At 47.0% G+C, this 20,137-nt stretch overlaps 1 protein-coding gene across 1 annotated transcript; it reads left to right on the forward strand.

The window, feature by feature from the left end:
- The first annotated feature begins 208 nt into the window (after window positions 1-208).
- Window positions 209-18,743, forward strand: ETHE1 (ETHE1 persulfide dioxygenase). Its single transcript, XM_077747075.1, has 7 exons — window positions 209-320; window positions 685-829; window positions 940-1,088; window positions 15,593-15,722; window positions 17,773-17,862; window positions 18,257-18,373; window positions 18,539-18,743. The coding sequence occupies exons 1-7, from the start codon at window positions 240-242 to the stop codon at window positions 18,589-18,591; spliced, it is 765 nt and encodes a 254-aa protein (XP_077603201.1). The 5' UTR covers window positions 209-239; the 3' UTR covers window positions 18,592-18,743.
- Window positions 18,744-20,137: the final 1,394 nt, after the last annotated feature.

The raw sequence follows: 20,137 nt of genomic DNA on the forward strand, positions 1-20,137 counted from the left end.
GCTTTCTGGTTCTCTCGATAAGAACCACCGGAAGTACACAAGGAGTCCCGCTATCAGTGTATTGGGGCCTCCTTCTGGGTTTTCATTTCTCTCCCTGTCCGTGCTTCTCGCAACGTCTCCCCTTTCGCCGTTTCTCTGTCTCACTGTCTTCTCGGTCTCACCATCTTCTCGGTCTCTGAAGTCTCTTAGCGAGATTACACCNTCTGCCTCAGCTCAGTCCCCACCCGGCCGCGGGCGCGATGGCGGGGGCTACGCTCAGGTTCGCGGGGCAGCAGCTCAGCCAGCGCAGCGGCTCTGGAGTCCCCATCCTCCTACGGCAGGTGCGGGGAGGCTGGACCCATAGCGGGACTACTGGGCGCTGGGCGGCGGCAGGGGCGGGGCTCCAGGGTCCTCTACAGGGAAGAGATCTGGAATCGCCCGGGCTTGGGGCCGGACCCCTGAGTCCTTGAAGGAAGAGGCTGCTGGAGGCCCTGATTTGGGGGGTATTGGAAAAGTTGGGGACTCATGGGTTCAGATGGAGTAAGGCGCAGGGGCCCCAGACTCCTGACGCCGAGGGGAAAGAACGGGCTGGGGTTTCCGCTTCTGGATCTTAGGACGAGAAGCGAATCGAGGCTGGGAGTCCTGGGTCCCCAGTGAGTGGAAGTCGGCTTCTGGGCTCTCACCTGTTCCACGCCTCTTTCCCAGATGTTTGAGCCCAAGAGTTGCACCTACACGTACCTCCTGGGCGACAGAGAGTCCCGTGAGGCCGTTCTGATCGACCCGGTTCTGGAGACAGCGCCTCGGGATGCGCAGCTGGTCAAGGAACTGGGGCTGCGGCTGCTGTATGCTGGTCAGTCTGGAGACCGAACTCCTGGGTCTGAGGGAGGAGGGGGCTGGGGGGGCTGGGAAGTCTGCGACCTCTCTGTGCCCTCCTGGACCTGGCCCTCCTCTCTCCCCCAGTGAACACCCACTGCCACGCGGACCACATTACGGGCTCAGGGCTGCTCCGGTCCCTACTCCCCGGCTGCCAGTCTGTCATCTCCCGCCTTAGTGGGGCCCAGGCTGACTTGCACATTGAGGATGGAGACTCCATCCGCTTCGGGCGCTTCGTGAGTTCGATGCTGGGTCACGTGGTCACCTGGGCTTCTTGGACTCGAGGGAAGAGGGGGCTGGGGTCATGGGCTCCTGAACGCTGGGGTAGGAGGGGCCACCGGCCTGGGTTCCTGATCCCCGAGTTTGTCTCTGGGAGGAGGGCGCCATAAACCCAGGTCGGCCACTGGGGCAAGAGGCTCTGGGCAGGTGTGTCTCTGGCCAAGCCTCTTAAGTCAACAACATTTGTGGAGTTTCCTACCACCTTGGGGCAGCTCTTTTGGCCTGGCATCTCCATAAAAGTTGATCGAGGGCTGAAATTCTGAAGCCAGGGCTGAGGGAGAAACCCAGAAGCTGTCTTCTAGAACCACTGTTGGAGGTGGGGCGCCTGGGTGGCTCAGTTGGTTGGGCAGACTTTGGCTCAGGTCATGATCTCACGGTTCGTGGGTTCGAGCCCACATCGGGCTCTGTGCTGACAGCTCAGACCCTGGAGGCTGTTTCGGATTCTGTGTCTCCCTCTCTCTCTGACCCTCCGCTGCTCATGCTGTCTCTCTCTCTCAGAAATAAATTAAAAATGTTAAAAAAAAAAAAAAATAGAACCACTGTTGGAAGAAAGAACCTCCTGTTGCCCAGGGTAGGGTGAGGCCATTGAGGCATCCAGGGCGCAACGTTTAAGGAGGTGCCCACTCTCGGGGCCAGGAAAGGGCAGGGTGGGCACCTTCAAGCCAGCACCTCCCTAAATGTCGTGTGTTCCCCCCCCCCCCACTTGCCTCACCCTTGGCATGACTATTGCTTCACACAGGAAGGGTCTGAAGGTTCGTACCTTCTCTTCTCTGTCACAGGCATAGTCAGCAGATTTCCAGCCAGAATGGCAACCCAGAGCAATAGATACAGGTGAAGGGGGCCCTGGGGGAGGAGAGCACCTATCAAGGCTTTTGTTTTTTTAAACTGGCTAAAGATACAGAGACTAGCTGACTTTGGGGATAGAATGGTCAAGTGCTAGGAGGACTTGGCCTTCAGGTTAGAGGGTTTTGCTAAATGGGGACAGTTGATCTGAGTCAGGGCATTCAGAGGAAATGAGGGCTGGGTGTGGGGTCAGAGGCTTAGCTACAATGGATGTGGCCTCTTTATTTCAAGCCCTCTTCTGGAAGCGGGTAAAACAAAATGCACCGTACTTTTATGTACACTGTATCTAATTGTCAGGCATTAAGAAGCATTTCTTGAGCTGAGAAGCCTTAGAAGAGTGAAAAGGGTTGGGGTTTTTGTGTCAAGATGAGCCCTTTGTTAGGCTTTAGGTGTGGCCGGCTTAGCTTCAGTGTCTTTTTATTTATCTTGAGAGGGGGGAGGGGCAGAGAGAGAGGGAGAGAGAGAGAATCCCAAGCAGGATCCACCCTGTCAGCACAGAGACCTATGCAGGGCTCGAACCCACGAACCGTGAGATCATGACCTGAACCCAAGTGAAGAGTTGGATGCTTAACCGAAATAGCCACCCAGGCGCCCCTTCAGTGTCTTGTTTTTTTTCCAACAACTTAATTGGTATAATTCACAAACCGCCCAATTCACCCATTTGAAGTGTAGAATTCATTGACTTAGTATATTCAGAGTTGAGTCCATCTATCACCACCATTAATATTAGACTATTTTGTCACTTCCAAAAGACACCCCCTAACTGTCACCTCAGCTCCCTCCCCTCTGGCTCCTACAGCCTTAGGGAATCACTAATCTACTTTCTGTTTCTACTGGCTTGCCTAGTCTGGATATTTCATAGAAATGGAATCATGTATTATATGGTATTTTGTGACTCACTCCTGTCACTGATTGTAAATGTTCAAGGTTCACCCGTATTGTAGCATCTATGAGCATTTCATTCTTTTTTTTTTCATGGTTAAGTAATATTCCATTGTGTGACCATACCTCATTCATTCATCCATCAGGCACTAGACATTTTAGTTGTTTTCACTTTTTGGCTATTATGAATAATGCTAAAATATTCACGTACAAGTTTTTGTGTGCCTGTCTGTTTTCATTTCTCTTGGGTATATATATTCCTAGGATGGAATTACTAGATTAGTAATCACTCTATATATTTAACAGTTTGAGGAAGCGACTAACCGTTATCCAAAGTGGCTGCACCATTTTGTCTTCCCACCAGCAGTGTATGAAACTCCCAGTTTCTCCACATCCTTGACAACACTTGCTAGTACCCATCTTTAGGATTATTCAGTGTTCTGTGTCATTTTCACCTGTGTTCTTTAGAAACCTTTAGTGATGGCCACATTTTTTCCCAGTCTCATTTTCTTCTCCCCACTTTAGAAGAACTGTAACGTGCACGTTCTTTGGTAGAAATTGCACATATTAGGGGCACCTGGGTGGCTCAGTCGGTTAAGCATCCGACTTTGGCTCAGGTCATGATCTCATGGTTCATCGGTTCAAGCCTCGTGTTGGGCTCTCTGCTGACAGCTCAGAGCCTGGAGCCTGTTGCAGATTCTGTATCTTCCTCTCTCTCTGACCCTCCCCTGCTCATACTGTCTCTCTCTCAGAAATAAATGAAACATTAAAAAAAAATTTGAAAAAGAAATTGCACATATTGTACATGTCCAGCTTGGTAATTAGAAAAAAATTAATGTTTATTTATTTGGAGAGAGAGAGAGTACACATCCAAGAGGGGGAGGGGCAGAGAGCAAAGGAGACAGAAGATCTGAGGCAGGGTCTGTGCTGACAGTGGAGAGCCTGATGCGGGGTTCGAACTCACGAACAATGAAATCAAGACTTGAGCCAAAGTCTGACTCAGCTTAACCAACTGAGCCACTCAGGCGCCCTGTAAGTTTTTACATATGTTTACACTTGAGTATCCACTGCCGAGATCCAGATCATACTATCGCCCCAGAAGGCTTCCCTGTCCTTCTTCCTGGCCATTGACACCCCAATCAAGAGACCATTCTTCTGACTTATTTATGTATTTCTAATTTTTTTTCTTGTGATAAGAATTTTAAGATTTGCAGTCTTAGCGTGCTCCTTCCTTCCTTCCTTCCTATTTCTTGCCTCCATGCCCAACATGGGACTTGAACTCAGTACCCTGAGATCAAAAATCACATGTTCTACTGACTGAGCCAGCCAGGCCCCCCTGTCCCGACTTATTTAATCATAGATTAGTTCCACTTGTTCTGGGCCTTATCCACAGGAATCATACCATGTGTGTTCTTTTGTGCCTGGCTTCTTTCACTCCACACAATGTTGTATAGAGTTGTAAGTCCTTTCCTTCTGTTGCTGTATAGCAGAGAGTGGCAAACTTTTCCTGTAAAGGACCAGACAGTAAATATTTTTGGTTTTGCAGGCCATATGGTCTGTGTTGTAACTACTCAGTTGTGTTGGTGTGAAGGCAGTCATAGACAATGCATAAATGAATAAGCATGGCTGTGCTTCCAAAAAACTTTATTTATGGCCTCTGAAATCTTAATTTCAGTCACTCTCATGTATTATGAAATACCATTCCCGTTTTTATTTATTTTTTCAACCATGAAAAAGTGTAAAAACCATTCTTAGCCCTCAGGCCATACAAAAGCAGTGACGGGCCAAATTCGGTACGCCAGCCATAGTTTGCCAACCCTTGATGGAGAGCATACCATTGTGTGAATTTATGACAGTTTCTCCATTTTCCTTTCGCTGATTGAGTCTAGTTTTTGGCTTTTGTGAATAGTGCAGCCATGAAGGTCCTTCTATAAATCTCTTGGTGGACACTATTCTCAATTCTAAGGAATGGACTTTCTGGGTCATAGGACTGACATATGCTTAACTTGAATAGAAATTACCAGGTTTTTTTGAGCTGCTTGTATATTTTACACTCACAGTGGGCCAACTTTGGATGGTTTCACTGTAGGATGAATTTTCTGTTTTAATGAGCAATGAGATGTGCACATTTCAGCTCCCATGAGGAGTGGCAGATTCAGCAAGTTAGTTTTTCTTGTTAACTATGTTAATTTAGAGCCCTGCCAGATACTGATCCCTCAGATTCCTCTTTAGAGATTCTGATTTAATTGTTTGGGGTGAACACAGGGAATTGGTATATTTTAAAAGCTCACAGGTGGGGCAGCCTTGTGGCTCAGTCAGTGGAGCCTAGGACTCTTGATCTCAAGGTTGTTGAGTTCGAGCTCCACGTTGGGTATAGAGATTACTTAAAAATAAAATATTCAGAAAAATAAAAGCTCACAGGTGGTCCTCATGTGGTCCAAATGAGAATTTCAGTGCTTCTGTTTGGAACTAGCTATTTGAATTGTGGAACCCTCCCAGCATTTTATGAAAAATTTCAGGCATAGAGAAAAGTTAAAAAAAATTGACAGAATACATCATGTCCATCCATCACCTGTCTAATTTGTTGATGCATCTTCAAGTTGTAGATATCAGCACACTGTCCGCTCAACATCACAATGAATGTCGTTTTCTTTCGCAAAAGAAAGGAAGGGTGGTTTTTTTTTTTTTATGTTTTATTTATTTCTGAGAGAGAGAGACAGCATGAGCAGGGGAGGGTCAGAGAGAGAGGGAGTCGCAGACTGAAACAGGCTCCAGGCTCTGAGCTGTCAGCACAGAGCCCGACGCAGGGCTCAAACCCACGAACTGTGAGATCATGACCTGAGCTGAAGTCAGACGCTTAACCAACTGAGCCACCCTGGCACCCCGTGAAAGGAAGGTTGAACTGGTGGAGGTTCAGAGTGTTTAGCTGCAATGGGAAAAGACATTTTGGGTGTTTTTTTTTAATGTTTTATTTATTTCTAGGAGACAGAGAGAGAGACAGCGTGAGCAGGGGAGGGTCAGAGAGAGAGGGAGTCGCAGACTGAAACAGGCTCCAGGCTCTGAGCTGGCAGTCAGCACAGAGCCTGACACGGGGCTCGAACCCACGAACCGTGAGATCATGACCTAAGTGAAAGTCGGACACTTAACCAACTAAGCCACCCAGGCGCCCCAAGACATTTTGGGTTTTTGAGTTCAGAGTGCACTGAAATGGTGGCTGGTTATACTCAGTGTTTTGTTTTGTTTTTTTTAAGTTTACTTATTTATTTTGAAAGAGAATCCCAAGCAGGCTCTGCACCGACAGCGCAGAGCCAGATGCGGGGCTCGAACTCACAAAGCATGAGATCAGGGCCTGGGCCAAAATTGAGAGTCAGATGCCCAACCCACTGAGCCACACACGAGCCCTCAAGATTAAGTGCTTTTGAATAATAGAGCCGTGGAATGAACTTGGGGACCAAATGGACCAGGAGGCAAGAGTTTGCCCGCCACCAGGGGGCAGTGTGGGCCATGGGAACCGCAAGGCAGCTGAGCTTGCGGGAGTGAATCCCTTTCGTGTTGCATTCAGCTGACGAGAGGCACTTTGAGAAGCAACCCCTGCAGCGGGAAGCCCGGGGAAGCCTGCTGAAAGGTATCGAATGGGAAGAAGAAATGTGAAAGAGTGTGGGCTTAGGCAGTCCCCATGGAATCCCGACAGAGTATTCTGCCACTGAGATCATTCAGTTTCAGGAACTGGTGACTCACATGAAGTCATATATTAGGTGCTTACCCCACACATTTTTTTTTAACGTTTATTTATTTTTGAGAGAGAGAGACAGAGGGTCCGAAGCGGGCTCTGCCACTGACAACAGGCAGATGTGGGGCTTGAACTCAAGGACCCTCAAGATCATGACCTGAGCAGAAAAGTCAGATGCTCAAACAACTGAGCCACCTATGTGCCCCACCCCCACAACTTTTTATTAGTATTATAATGTCTATAGTAAATGGACATAATATTTCAGTTAACACCGTTATACCCTTCACCTAAAGTCACCAGTTGCTAACATTTTTACCACATTTGCCTTTTATTTCTCTCTCTCTGTATACACCATTTTCCTCTCTTACCAATCGTAGGTACTTATTCTCTCCTGAGAATAAGGATGTTCTCCTATGTGAGAGGTTCTCAAACTCAGACCTTTTGGTCTCAGAACTCCTTGCCCTCTTAAAAGTTACAGGGGGTCCTCGGGACACCTGGGTGGCTCAGTCGGTTAAGCCTCTGACATTAGCTCAGGTCATGATCACACAGTTTGTGGGTTCGAGCCCCGCGTCGGGCTCTGTGCTGACAGCTAGCTCAGAGCCTGGAGCCTGTTTCAGATTCTGTGTGTCTCCCTCTCATTGACCCTCCCCTGCTCACGCTCTCTCTCAGAAATAAATAAAACATTTAAAAACAAAAAAGTTATAGGGGGTCCTCAAAGCTTTTGTTTATGTGGGTTCTTTTTTCTTTAAATTTTCCAAGTTTATTTGTTTTGAGAGAGAGAGAAGAGCACAAATGGGGAAGAACAGAGAGAGAGAGGGAGAGAGAGACTCCCAAGCAGGCTTCAAAAGAAATGTCAGCACAGAGCCTGATGTGGGCCTTGAACTCATAAACCAGTGAGCTCATGACCTGGGCCGAAATCAAGAATTGGATGCTCAGCCGACTGAGCCACCCAGGTGCCCCTGAATAAAAAATAAATAAAACATACCTATTCAGAGACGGAACAAAATTTACTGCATTAGAAGTTAAAATTGAGGCTTTTTATTTAAACACAAGAATATCCAAGTACTCCCATCAGCCATCAGAGCAATGACGTCATCACCAGTCATAAGCTTCTAGAAAATGCCACTGAACTCTGATAGGAGGATGAGAGTAAGAAGGACAGAAGACGTCTTTCTACTATCGTGAAAACAGTTTTCACCTCGCAGACCCTCAGGGTTCCCTCGACCACACTTTGAGAACAATTCTTTTACAAAATCTTTGTCACAGAAAAACATAAAATAATTCTGAAATCATTCTTAAATCCAGCCCATGTTCAAATTTCTCCAGGTGCCCAGGAATCATTTTTAAGGCTCTTTTTAGGACCCAGGACCCAACAAGGTTCGTGTAAATCTAGAACACTTTGGGGGCACCTGGGTGGCTCAGCTGGTTAAGCGCCAACTCTTGAGTTCGGCCCAAGTCACAATCTCACGGTTGTGGGATTGAGTCCCATGTCAGGCTCTGTTGTGAGTGTGGGGCCTGCTTGGTCTCTCCCCCTCTCTCTGCCCCTTCCCCTCTCACTCTCTCTCTAAATGAATAAACTTTTTTTTTAAGCTACAAAAAATACCTCTACAACAGTCATATTCATACTCTTTCTGCACCATGACATTGACTTTTGAAGTTTCCAGGGGCGCCCGGGTGGCTTAGTCGGTTAGGCGTCCGACTTTCGCTCAGGTCATGATCTCGCCGTTCGTGGGTTCAAGCCCCACGTCGGGCTCTGTGCTGACTGCCAGCTCGGAGCCTGGAGCCTGCTTCAGTCTGTGACTCCCTCTCTCTCTGACCCTCCCCTGCTCACACTGTCTCTCTCTCCCAGAAATAAATAAAACATTAAAAAAAAATTATTAAAAAAAAAAAATGAAGTTTCCAGCCTGTTGTCTTGTAGGATGGCCCACATTCTGGGTGTGTCTGGTTGCATCCTTGTGGTGTCATTCAACTTCTTCTCTCTGCTGGCAACTGAAATGGATGCTATGTATTTTTGTATCGGTTAATAGTAATCAAGATGATTTAACAAGAGTTAACAAGCATTGTGGGTTTGCTTCTTGCCAGGCATTGTGCTGAGGTCTGTAAGTACATTTCCTCAGCTTTTGTCTGGAAGGATTTTCATAATCAAACATTGCTGCAGGCGGCAGGGAGTGGTGGGGCCTGTGGCAAATGTTAGGGTGCGTGTTCCGTTTATGAGGAGGGACACCCACTGGCACAATTCAAGTTGATTATGCATGTTTAGGAATGTAGTCTGTCTACTGCCAAGCCTTCTTTTTTTTTTAATAGAAACTGCAAATATACATTCTTCAGAAATATTCCAGTTTTGTTTTTGTTTTTTGAGAGAGAGCAAGTGTATATGAGTGGGGGAGGGGCAGAGGGCGAGGGAGAGAAAATCTTTTAAAAAATTTTTTTCTCAGTGTTTTTTGTAATGTTTTGTTTATTTCTGAAAGAGAGAGAGACAGCTTGAGCAGGGGAGGGTCAGAGAGAGAGGGAGATACAGAATCTGAAGCAGGCTCCAGGCTCTGAGCTAGCCATCAGCATAGAGCCCGATGCGGGGCTCAAACCCACAAACCATGAGATCATGACCTGAGCCAAAGTCAGACGCTTAACTGACTGAGCCACCCAGGTGCCTCTAAAATTTTTTTTAATGTTTATTTTTGAGAGAGAGACAGAGATAGAACATGAGCAGGGGAGGGGCAGAGAGAGAGAGAGAGAGAAAGACACAGAATCCAAAGCAGGCTCCAGGCTTTGAGCTGTCAGCACAGAGCTGGACGCAGGGCTCAGACTCACCAACCATGAGATCACGACTTGAGCCGAAGTTGGGTGCTTAACAGGCTGAGCCACCCAGGCGCCCAAGAGAGAATCTTAAGCAGGTTCTGTGCTGTCAGCATGGAGCTCAATGGAGCCCAGTGCAGGGCTCAGTCTCATGACCTTGAGATCATGGGCTGAGCCGAGGTCAAGAGTGGGATGCTTAACTAACTGAGCCACCCAGACACCCCAGAAATCTTCTACTTTTCTGGGTAGGGGTAGACTACAAATTCAGACTTCTCATAACTCCTGAGCAGTCCAAACAAAACACTTCCATGGCCGAATCTGGCCCTTGGGCCTTTCTGTATCATCTCTGACAAACAGATCTCAAGCTTCATAACCACATAGTGAGATTAGAAATGTTTTCCCCATTTTACAGAGAAGGAAGTACAGAGAGGGAAAGTGACTTGCCCCAAAATTACACTGAGAAAGTGGCCAAGCCGGGATTTGAACACAGGGGTCCTGTGGTTCCACTAGATCAGTGTTTTTACAAAATTTGAAAACATAATTATTATGTTACTTTTAGTATATAACGATTATTGTGTGCTGGGCATTTTTCTAAGTGCTTTACATATACAAAATAATCTTTATAATAGCCCTATGGGGTGGGGACAAGTATTATCCCCACTTTACAAACAAGTAGAGAAGTCCAGAGAGGTTAAGTGACTTTTCGAGGACACACGGCTAGTAATAGCAGAACCAAATTTAGAACCCATGTCACTTAGCTCAGGAAGCTGCTCTTGACCACTGATCAATGCACCTGCGCCAAGAGATGGGCTATTTAACTTCCGGATTCATCAATGAAATCTCTACTTCATGAAATACCACTTCTCTGTAGTGTGTACTAGACACCCTGAGATTTCTCACTTCATCCTCTCCCCCTCCTTGCCCCTCCGCCCTGTTCCATTCCACACCTTCCTGCTCTTCTGCGTCTAGTGCTTTTTTTTTTTTTGCTTTTGTCTTATCTGTGAGATTCATCCATTTTCTCGCATATAGTTATAGTTGGCACATTCTTATTCTCATTCTTTGCCTCAGTTTCCTCATCTGTAGAACGGCCACAGGAATAGTACCTACCTCATAATGGTGTGGACAGAATGAGTTCAGTCGAGATGAGCACTTAGAAGAGAGCCCAGCACAGGGGCGCCTGGGTGGCTCAGTCGGTTAAGCATCCAACTTCAGCTCAGGTTATGATCTCACGGTTCATGGGTTTGAGCCCCGCATCAGGCTCTGTTCTGACAGCTAGTTCAGAGCCTGGAGCCTGCTTCAGATTCTGTGTCTCCCTCTCTCTCTAATCCTCCCCTGCTCATGCTGTCTCTCTCTCTCTCTCAAAAATAAATAAAATATTAAAAAAAAAAAAAAGAGAGAGAGCTCGGCACAGGAGAAAGGTCAGTCAATGTCGAGGCTCTTGGAAATGAGTTGACCTGACTGATGGGAGAAGAGGGAAGGGTGTACCTAGCAAAGAGAATTGTGTGGGCAAAGAGGTGTGGAAAAACCTGGTGCTTTCTGGAAATGACCCTGAGTTTCAGAGTAGCGGGGCATGTTGAGGAACTGAGGATGGTATAGGACATTGGGCTGGGAAGGTGGACACCAGCACAGGGACATTTGAACAGTTGGGCTGAGGAGCCAGCACTCTGCCCTGGGGACAGTGGGAGCCAGCGAAGAGTCTTGAGCAGAGAGGAGCAGATTTGAATCCGGGCAATAGAAGCCCCCTTCAGGGTCATGCGGGAGATGGCTGGAGGCTGGAGGCTGAGGCCAGGGAGGAGGCTGGTGGTTCTTCCAAGCAGAAGAGATGAGGCCCAAGACAGGCAGGGTGGTGGGAGGTACATGGAGATGGAGAGTGGATTCTAGATATTCCAGAGAAGGGAAAGGTCAGGGAGGCTGAATGTCAGCAAAGCCACTTGCCACACAGACTCTATCACCAAGGGCCTAAGGAATCTTGATCCATGTGGCAAGCAGGGTTTTGCCCAAATGATATTAAAATTTTGTCCAATTTATACACACAATTACATACACCATATATATACTTTCACTGTACCGTATATACCATATATGTACTGTCTAATTGTAATAGTTGTTTATAGCTGATGTCCTTCTGATTGGTCAATACCCATTGCTATAACTGGGATGAACTACTTTGAATTTTTTTTCTATAGTTTATTTATTCTTGAGACAGAGAGAGACAGAGCACAAGTGGGGGAGGGGCAGAAAGAGAGGGAGACACAGAATCTGAAACAGGATCCAGGCTCTGAGCTGTTAGCATAGAATGTGATGCAGGGCTCGAACCCATAACTGTGAGATCATGACCTGAGCCGAAGTCGGACGCTCAACCGACTGAGCCACCCAGGTGCCCCTTTAAAAAAATTTTTTTAATATAGTTTATTGGGATTAACTGCTTTGAACCCTACTCCTGATTATCCATCACAATATTTAGTTTAAAAGGGACCTAATGCTTTTTGTTTTAAAAAAATCAGAGATAAAGGGATAGTATCCAAAACCTATAAAGAACCTACCAAACTCAACACCCAAAAAACACATAATCCAGTGAAGAAATGGGCAAAAGACATGAATAGATACCTTTCCAAACGAGACATCCAGATGGCTAACAGACACATGAAGAGATGCTCAGCATCACTCATCATCAGGGAAATACAAATCAAAACTACAATGAGATACCATCTCACACCTGTCAGAATGGCTAAAATGAACAACTCAGGAAATATGTTGGTGAGGATGCCGAGAAAGGTGAACACTTTTGCGCTGCTGATGGGAATGCAGACTGGTGCAGCCACTCTGGAAAACAGTGTGGAGGTTCCTCAAAAACTGAAAAACAGAACTACCCCACAACCTAGTAGCTGTGCTACTAGGTATTTATCCAAAGGATACAGGTGTGCTGTTTTGAAGGGGCACATGCACCCCGATGTTTATAGCAGCGCTATCCACAACAGCCAAAGTATGGAAAGAGCCCAAATGTCCATTGACAGATGAATGGATGATTGGATAAAGAAGATGTGGTATATATAAATACATATACATATATACATGTATGTATGGAGTATTAATACCCAATAGAGTATTAATCAGCAATCAAAAAGCATGAAATCTTGCCATTTGCAACATGGATGGAACTAGGCTGTATTATGCTAAGCGAAATTAGCCAGAGAAAGACAAATATCTACATAAGAGTGAAGTCACTCTTATGTAGAACTTAAGATACAAAACAGATGAACATAGGGGAAGGGAAGGAAAAAATAAAAACAGAGAGGCAGGTGATAATAGATCTTTAAGAGAACAAACAGGGTCGCTGGTCGGGAGTTGGGTGGGGGATGGGCTAAATGGGTGATGGGCATTAAGGAGGGCACTTGGGGTAAGCATTGGGAGTTATATGTAAGTGATGAATCACTAAATTCTGCTCCTGAGCACTATATGTTAACTAGTTTGGGTTTAAATAAAAATAAAATGAAATAAAGTCTCCTGAGAAAGAAAAACAAATTCAGAGAGTACAGAAACAGACCGAATAAAAAGAAAGATCATCCCTTTGCTGCCACCAAAAGGTGTGTTAATGTGGTGCAGGATGGTTGTGATTTTTCCTACAAGGTTTTGCAAGACCTGTGATTTTGCTTTGCATTCGTTTCGTGTTGCACATCTATCTTATTGTATATAAGTTAGGAAGGTGTTTGGCTGAAAGTAACTTAAAAAACCATATAGTTGGGGCGCCTGGGTGGCTTAGTCGGTTAAGCATCCAACTTTCGCTTAGGTCATGATCTTGTGGTTCGCGGGTTCGAGCCCTGCGTCAGGCTCTGTGCTGACTGCCAGCTCAGAGCCTGGAGCCTGTTTCAATCTGTGACTCCCTCTCTCTCTGACCGTCCCCTGCTCATGCTGTCTCTCCCTCTGTCTCCTAGAAATAAATAAATAAATAAAAACATATAGTGGCTTAAGTAATTGGAGTTCAATGTTCTCCTGTAACAGGGAGTCTGCAAGAAGGCAGTCATGCTCTGATTAAGCAGCGTGATCATTTAGGGGGTTCTTTTTCATGGTTGCAAGGTGGTTGCTACAGCTGCAGCCATCACACTTTTGTCCAATATCAGATGAAGTGGGAAGGAGAAGTGCCAAACTCTTTTTATCGGGAAGGGAAAAGCTTTCTCAGACATTCTCAGACATTCACGGAGATCTTAGTGGCCAGAGAACCATGTTACGAAGCCACCCAAGCTGCCGTGGAGGCTAAGGAAGTGCCTGGCTGGGCACACTGATGCCCAAATTGGAGACCCGTGAGTCGGGAAGGGCAGGATGGGTGCTGGGTGTGGACACGAGGTCTGTCCATGGTGTCCTTTCCTAATCAGCAGATGACTGACCTGGGCCAGGATGCTAATTGGTAGGAGGGGTGCCATGTGAGTGGGAACTAATCTTCTAAGTGGTTGTTAGATCATTAGGGTAACAATTGTTTTCTGACAGTTGCTTCCTGGAACTGAGTGTGGGGATTTAGATAATGAGGATTTCCTGGGTGAGCGTTTCTTGCGCATGTGTGAGAAGTTCTTAAGAGCAGTCTTAGCAGTAACCATGTGGGGTCAGAAAGCGTGCACATTTGAGGTGCTGGTAGATACTACAAACTTGCCCTCTGAAATGGCTACATGGAGTCATACCCATGTCCCAGGAAACATAAGGGCTTGCCTCAAACACCCTGAGCCACTCTGACAGTTGCCAATCTGGTATGTGAAAAATAAGGGTTTTTATATTTAAAACTCTCTCCTTTTCTCCCGAAAAAGGAGATCAAACATTGTTTCAGATGTTTTCTATTTGTTTCCTCTTCCATAATTGCCTCTTTTTTTTCCTTTGTGCATTTTCTTTAGAGAGTTCTTATTGATGCTTAGGAGCTGTTTATATATGATGGCTATTCATACTTTATAATACTTTTTTATACATGCTGCTAATAATGTCTGAGTTTTTTTGTCTTTTAATTCTTACTTTATTCTTTTCTATACTGAAGTTAAACTATGTGGTCATCCTTGTCACTGTTTTTCTGTGTGTGTGTGTGTGTATGTGTGTGTGTGTGTGTGTGTGTATAATCTCCTTATATAGTTATAAGATTATATCTATCTTTATATGATTTTATATATATTCTTTTTTAAAATGTTTTTTCAGGGGCACCTGGGTGGCTTAGTCGGTTAAGCGTACGACTTTCGCTTGGGTCATGATCTCGCGGTTNAGTCGGACGCTTAACTGACTGAGCCACCCAGGCGCCCCTATATATTCTTATGCATTTATAATATCCTTATATGTTTTCCTCTAGAATTCTTTTATTTTTTTCCCTCTAGAAGTCTTATGTTTTTTAATGCTTGCATCTTTAGTTTATCCTGAATTTTGTGTTTTATTTTTAATCATAAAATGACATATGTTCTTTTTAAAAAACGTTCATGTAGGAAAAACCTAAAGAAAATAATTTATTTTGAGTGAATGAATACATTTTTTTTTAAGATGACACTGTGCAAGTTTTTTTTTAATCTGCTTTTTAGCACTTACCGGATATTTAACATATTTTCATGTCATTAAATATTTGTGTGTAACATCTTTAATTTCATTTCAATAACATAATTTTATTATTTAAATTTTTAAATGTTTGTTTATTTTGAGAGAGAGAGAGAGAGCATTGAAGGAGGGAGGGGCAGAGAGAGAGGGAGAGAGAGAATACCCAGCAGGCTCCATGCTGTCAGTGCAGAGGTGGATGATGTCTGGCTCGATCCCATGAACAGTAAGATCATCACCTGAGCTGAAATCAATAGTCGGACACTTAACTGACTGAGCCACCCTAATTTTTTTTTAATTTTTAATGTTTTATTTATTTCTGAGAGAGAGAGACAGAGACAGAGCATGAACAGGGGAGGGTCAGAGAGAGAGGGAGACACAGAATCTGAAACAGGCTCCAGGCCCTGAGCTAGCTGTCAGCACAGAGCCCGACGCGGGGCTCGAACCCACGAACTGCGAGAACATGACCTGAGCTGAAGTCAGATGCTTAACCGACCGAGCCACCCAGGCGCCCCACCCTAATTTTTTTTTTTTTTTTTTTTACAAAATCTACGCTAGCTAGATGTGACCCTAAGGTGGGATGGGAGCTTCTGGGGTCAGTTTCACCATCAGGCCAGAGCCCTTGGCTTATTGGTAACTGTCTGTACTCTCTTTCCCCACCAGGCTTTGGAGACCCGGGCCAGCCCTGGCCACACCCCGGGCTGTGTCACCTTTGTCCTGAATGACCACAGCATGGCCTTCACTGGAGATGCCCTGCTCATCCGAGGGTGTGGGCGGACGGACTTCCAGCAAGGTCACAGGCCCCCTTCCCCAGCCTGAGATCATAGGATGGTTATGCCTGGGCCAGGGTTTTCAGTACCTGTTGTAAGAATGAAAGAATGGGTGTTAGATTTTAAGGGGGTCAGTATTAGATTCAAGAAGTTTAGATGCTGGGAGTCGGGGAGAGTTAGTCACGGCTATTGGAGGACAGATTCAGCGGTTTACCGTATGGAGGGACAGCTAGATTCAAGAGTGGGTTATTAGCTTTCACTGTGAAACAAATTACCCCAGAGCGTAATGAGTTAAAACAATGCTTAACATTATCTCACGTTGTTTCTGAGAGTCAGGACTCTGGGAGCAGCTTAGCTGGGTGGTTCTGGCTCTGCCATCTCTCATAGAGGGCACCCTCAAGCTGGGGCCGGGGCTGCAGTCATCTGAAGGCATGACTGGGGCGGCGAGGGGGGGGGTTGTCTCCGCTCCCAAGGCACCTCACTCGCATGGCTGGCAAGCTGTCTCCGACTGTTGGCAGGAGGCCTCAGTTCCCCACCACGTGACCTCTCCATGGGGGTACTTTGTCTTCAGGACAGGGCAGTGGGGTTCCCCCAGAGGGAATGGTCAGAGAGACGCAACAGGCAGGTGGTCCGAAGCCCTAACTTTTTTTGATGACCTACTCTTAGAAGGTAACCTCTGTCATTTCTACAATATCCTATTTATCACTGCAACTCACTTAGTGCAGACCACCAAGTCAAGGTGAGGGGAAGGGTCACATTTTGAACAGAAAAGTGGCAGTGGATTTGTGGACATCGATTTATTATTTATTTATTTATGGTGTGTGATGCTTCAGGAATTTGTATTTCGCCCTAGCATAAGGGGCATGCTAATTTTTTTCTGTACTAGATTTTATTTTATTTTTTAAGTAATCTCTCCATCCAACATGGGACTTGAACCCACAACCCTGAGATCTAGAGTCACATGCTCTGCCAACTGAGCCAGCTGGGTGCCCCTATGGATGTATTTTTAAACCCCATAAAGAGTTAGGGTGCTGAAGATGTAGCAGTGGGGAGGGATGTGAGTTTGATTCAGGAGTTCAGCTGCTTGAGGGGCAGTCAGATTCGGGAGTTTCACCGTAGGAAGGGAGTTTAGTTTTAGAATCTCTGGGTGATCCTACCCTTGAGTGTGTGTGTGAGTGTGTGCACGCCAATATGGGGCAGACACTAGATTGGGAGGATTTAGCTGCCTTGATAAAGACAGAACACCCCACCCGTGAGCTGGCAGTGTAACCAGATTCCCAGGCTGCTGCTTTTTTTTTTTAACGCTTCTTTAATTTATTTCTGAGAGAGAGAGACAGCGTGAGCAGGGGAGGGTCAGAGAGAGAGGGAGTCACAGACTGAAACAGGCTCCAGGCTCTGAGCTGGCAGTCAGCACAGAGGCCGACGCGGGGCTCGAACCCACGAACCGCGAGATCATGACCTGAGCCGAAGTCGGATGCTTAACCGACTGAGCCACCCAGGCGCCCCCCTAGGCTGCTTCTTGATTCCTCTTCCTCTCCTTATCTCTCCATCTTGGTCTCTGTCTGTGTCTCTCAGAGACGCCTCCGTCTCCCATTTATCCACTCCCGACACGGAAGGAAGTTACGAAATTGAAGGATTGGGGCTGACATGAAAGGCAGGATGATGGTCTAGAGAGGTTCGCCCCCGCCCCAAATGAGGACTCAGAGGTTGTTGTTGCAACCATTTCTCTTTGGCCTTGTGTCTTCAGGTTCTTACCTTCTAGTCCAGCCTCCCTGCCCTGAACCTTTCCTTGGCATCCCCAGGCTGAGGACAACTCCCTGGTGCTTCAGGATCTCATCCCAACCTTATTTACTGCCATGGTGAATTTCTCACCTTTTCTCAATTTTTTCCCTATGCTGTTCCATCTGCCTAGGATGCCCTTCCTCTCTTCCTGTGCCTAGACAAAGTGGTACTGGCAGGAGATAGGGAGGCGGCTTAGCTACCTGATTTTATCTTCCCACCCTTTTCTTGAAGGAAGGGATTAGCGGGCTCCTGTCCTGCTGATTCACTCACCTCTGAACTTTCCCTCCCCAGGCTGTGCCAAGACCTTGTACCACTCAGTCCACGAAAAGATCTTCACACTTCCAGGAGACTGTCTGGTCTACCCTGCTCATGATTACCATGGTGAGGTCTTCCTGGGGGAGGTATGGGACTTCTATGACTTTCCATGTGAGAGGGCGTACGAAACTGCTGTACTCCTTGTGGGACATGGAGACTATAATTCCCAGAAATTTCTCTGTCCAAAAAGATTAAGTGCTTAGGTGTGCTGAGTGTGGATGTAGAAACTACAACTAGAATTCCAGAGGGCAAAAGTTTTCCTGGAACTTCCTTGTAGAGTTTAGGGAAGATGGGAAACTACATTTCCCATAGTGCCCTCTGAGGAGAGCTAGCGATCTCAGGAACAGTCTGGGAAGAGCCTGTAAGTCCCAGGCCTGAGATGCACCCTAAGCCTCCTGGGAAATGTAGTCCTAGGAAGCCCTAGGCAGGGTTGACATTCTTCCCCCTCCTTCACCATTAGGGCTCACAGTGTCCACTGTGGAGGAGGAGCGGACTTTGAACCCTCGGCTCACTCTCAGCTGTGAGGAATTTGTCAAGGTCATGGACAACCTGAACTTGCCCAAGCCTCAGCAGATAGGTGAGCACTTGGAGGCCAGGACCCCTGGGTCTGAGGGAGGATGGGGTTCAGGGGCAGAACTCTAGTTTCCCAAAGAAGAGGGGGTCTTAGGATTTTTGGGTCCCCAGTGGGGCATGGGGAGGTCTGCTGGAGACCTTTGTTTTGACCTTGGTTTCTTCCTTTCAGACATCGCGGTCCCAGCTAATATGCGCTGCGGGATCCAGACACCCCCCTCCTGACCTGGCTTTGTCAGGTGCTTGTATCCGTTAAGAATGCACTAGGTGGGGTACAGAGAGAGGGGCCATCACCGAAGCCTCTCTTCTTCCCCTCCCTCACCAGCCCTTAAGCTTCTTAAAAAAAATAAAAATAAATAAAAATTACAAAAAATTTTTTTGTCTTGTTCTGTTTTGTTTTTTTGCTCTGAATCTTATTTCTGTCTGTTTTCTGGGGGAACCAGTTGGTTTTCTGGTCTGAGGTGTCTGGTCCAGAGAGGCCAGGGAGTGAGCAAGGTGAAGATCCAGGGTGCCTGGGAAGGAGGAACTTTTCTAACTCCAAGATCAGAAGGAAGCATACCTGGGGCAGGGCTTCTCACCGCCTTGCGTTAGAACATGGCCTTGAGTTTGAACCACTTCTACCTGGAAGACCCAGGATAAGGTGCTTCACTTTTCCACGCCTCGGTTTCAATCTGTAAAATGAAACGAATACTAATAATAGGGTGTTATGATCCAAGGAATCCACATGTGTGAGGTGTTGGCACCCTGCCTGCATGGCAGGGTTCTTATCAGTGGTGACAATTATTGTTACTATCATTTGGAATGATCTTCCAGGCACTTCCTGGCGGCAGGAATGACAGAGTGACAGTAGGCCTAATGGTTAAGAACACGGACTTGCAGAGAACAAATCCAGCTTTAAGATCAACACCATGTATAGACTTCGGGCACATTTGTCCCCCCTCAGCCTCAGTTTCCCCAGCTATAAAATGGAGATAGTAGTCCCTTTCTCATTAGGCTACTGTCAGGATGACAGTAAAGTGTTAGTGTTTAGCACAGCTCCTGACATCCAATAATCCTTTCTCAGGTGCCAGCTATTTTCCTGTTTTTGCCCAGAGAGGAAAGGGTCTGGCTGAGACCTTTAACCTCTGCCCTCCACTCCATAGCAGGGGCGGGATGGGGGGGGGGCATACTTCCCCTGTCTCTGGGCGGGTGTCTGACTCAGCTCAGGGCACCCCCTCCCCTTGCCCAGCTCCCCAAACCGGTTGGAGCCCTTCTAAAGGGCTCATTAGAGGGGAGAGGCCCCTATCTCTTTTCCCCCGCTTTCTTTCAGGATTCCCGGGGTCTGAGCCTTAGGGAGGCGTTTATATATAGGTGATCAAGACGTCTAGCCCTCTAGGGGACAGGAAACGGGGGGCGCTGGAGGCAGAGTGGGGGGTCGCGATGCTGGGTTTTCCAAGGGTGGGGCCGGTGGGGCCGGGATGGCCGGATGCCGCGGCCGCGGGCGGGGCAAGCTGGTCTCTCCCTCCTCCCACGGGAGCTGTTGGACCTGTTGTCCCCCCCTCCACTTCCGGGCTGCTGGGGAGGGGGACAGAACAGCTTCTCTCCTCCCCCTTTCCCAGCCACCTGTCCTGTAGACAGAAAAGGCAGCGCCGGGAGCGCAGAAAGAAGCGCGCCGCAGCCTGAGCTGGTGAGCGGGCTGGGGCTGCGTGGGAAGAGGGGTCTGGAGGCTCGGCTTTTGGGCGCCCGGGGGAGGAGGGAGGTTGGAGTTTGGGATTCTAGCCCCGGGGAGGAG

Source organism: Crocuta crocuta, unplaced genomic scaffold (assembly GCF_008692635.1).
Source record: "Crocuta crocuta isolate KB4526 unplaced genomic scaffold, BGI_CrCroc_1.0 scaffold334, whole genome shotgun sequence".
Classification (NCBI taxonomy): Eukaryota; Metazoa; Chordata; class Mammalia; order Carnivora; family Hyaenidae; genus Crocuta; species Crocuta crocuta.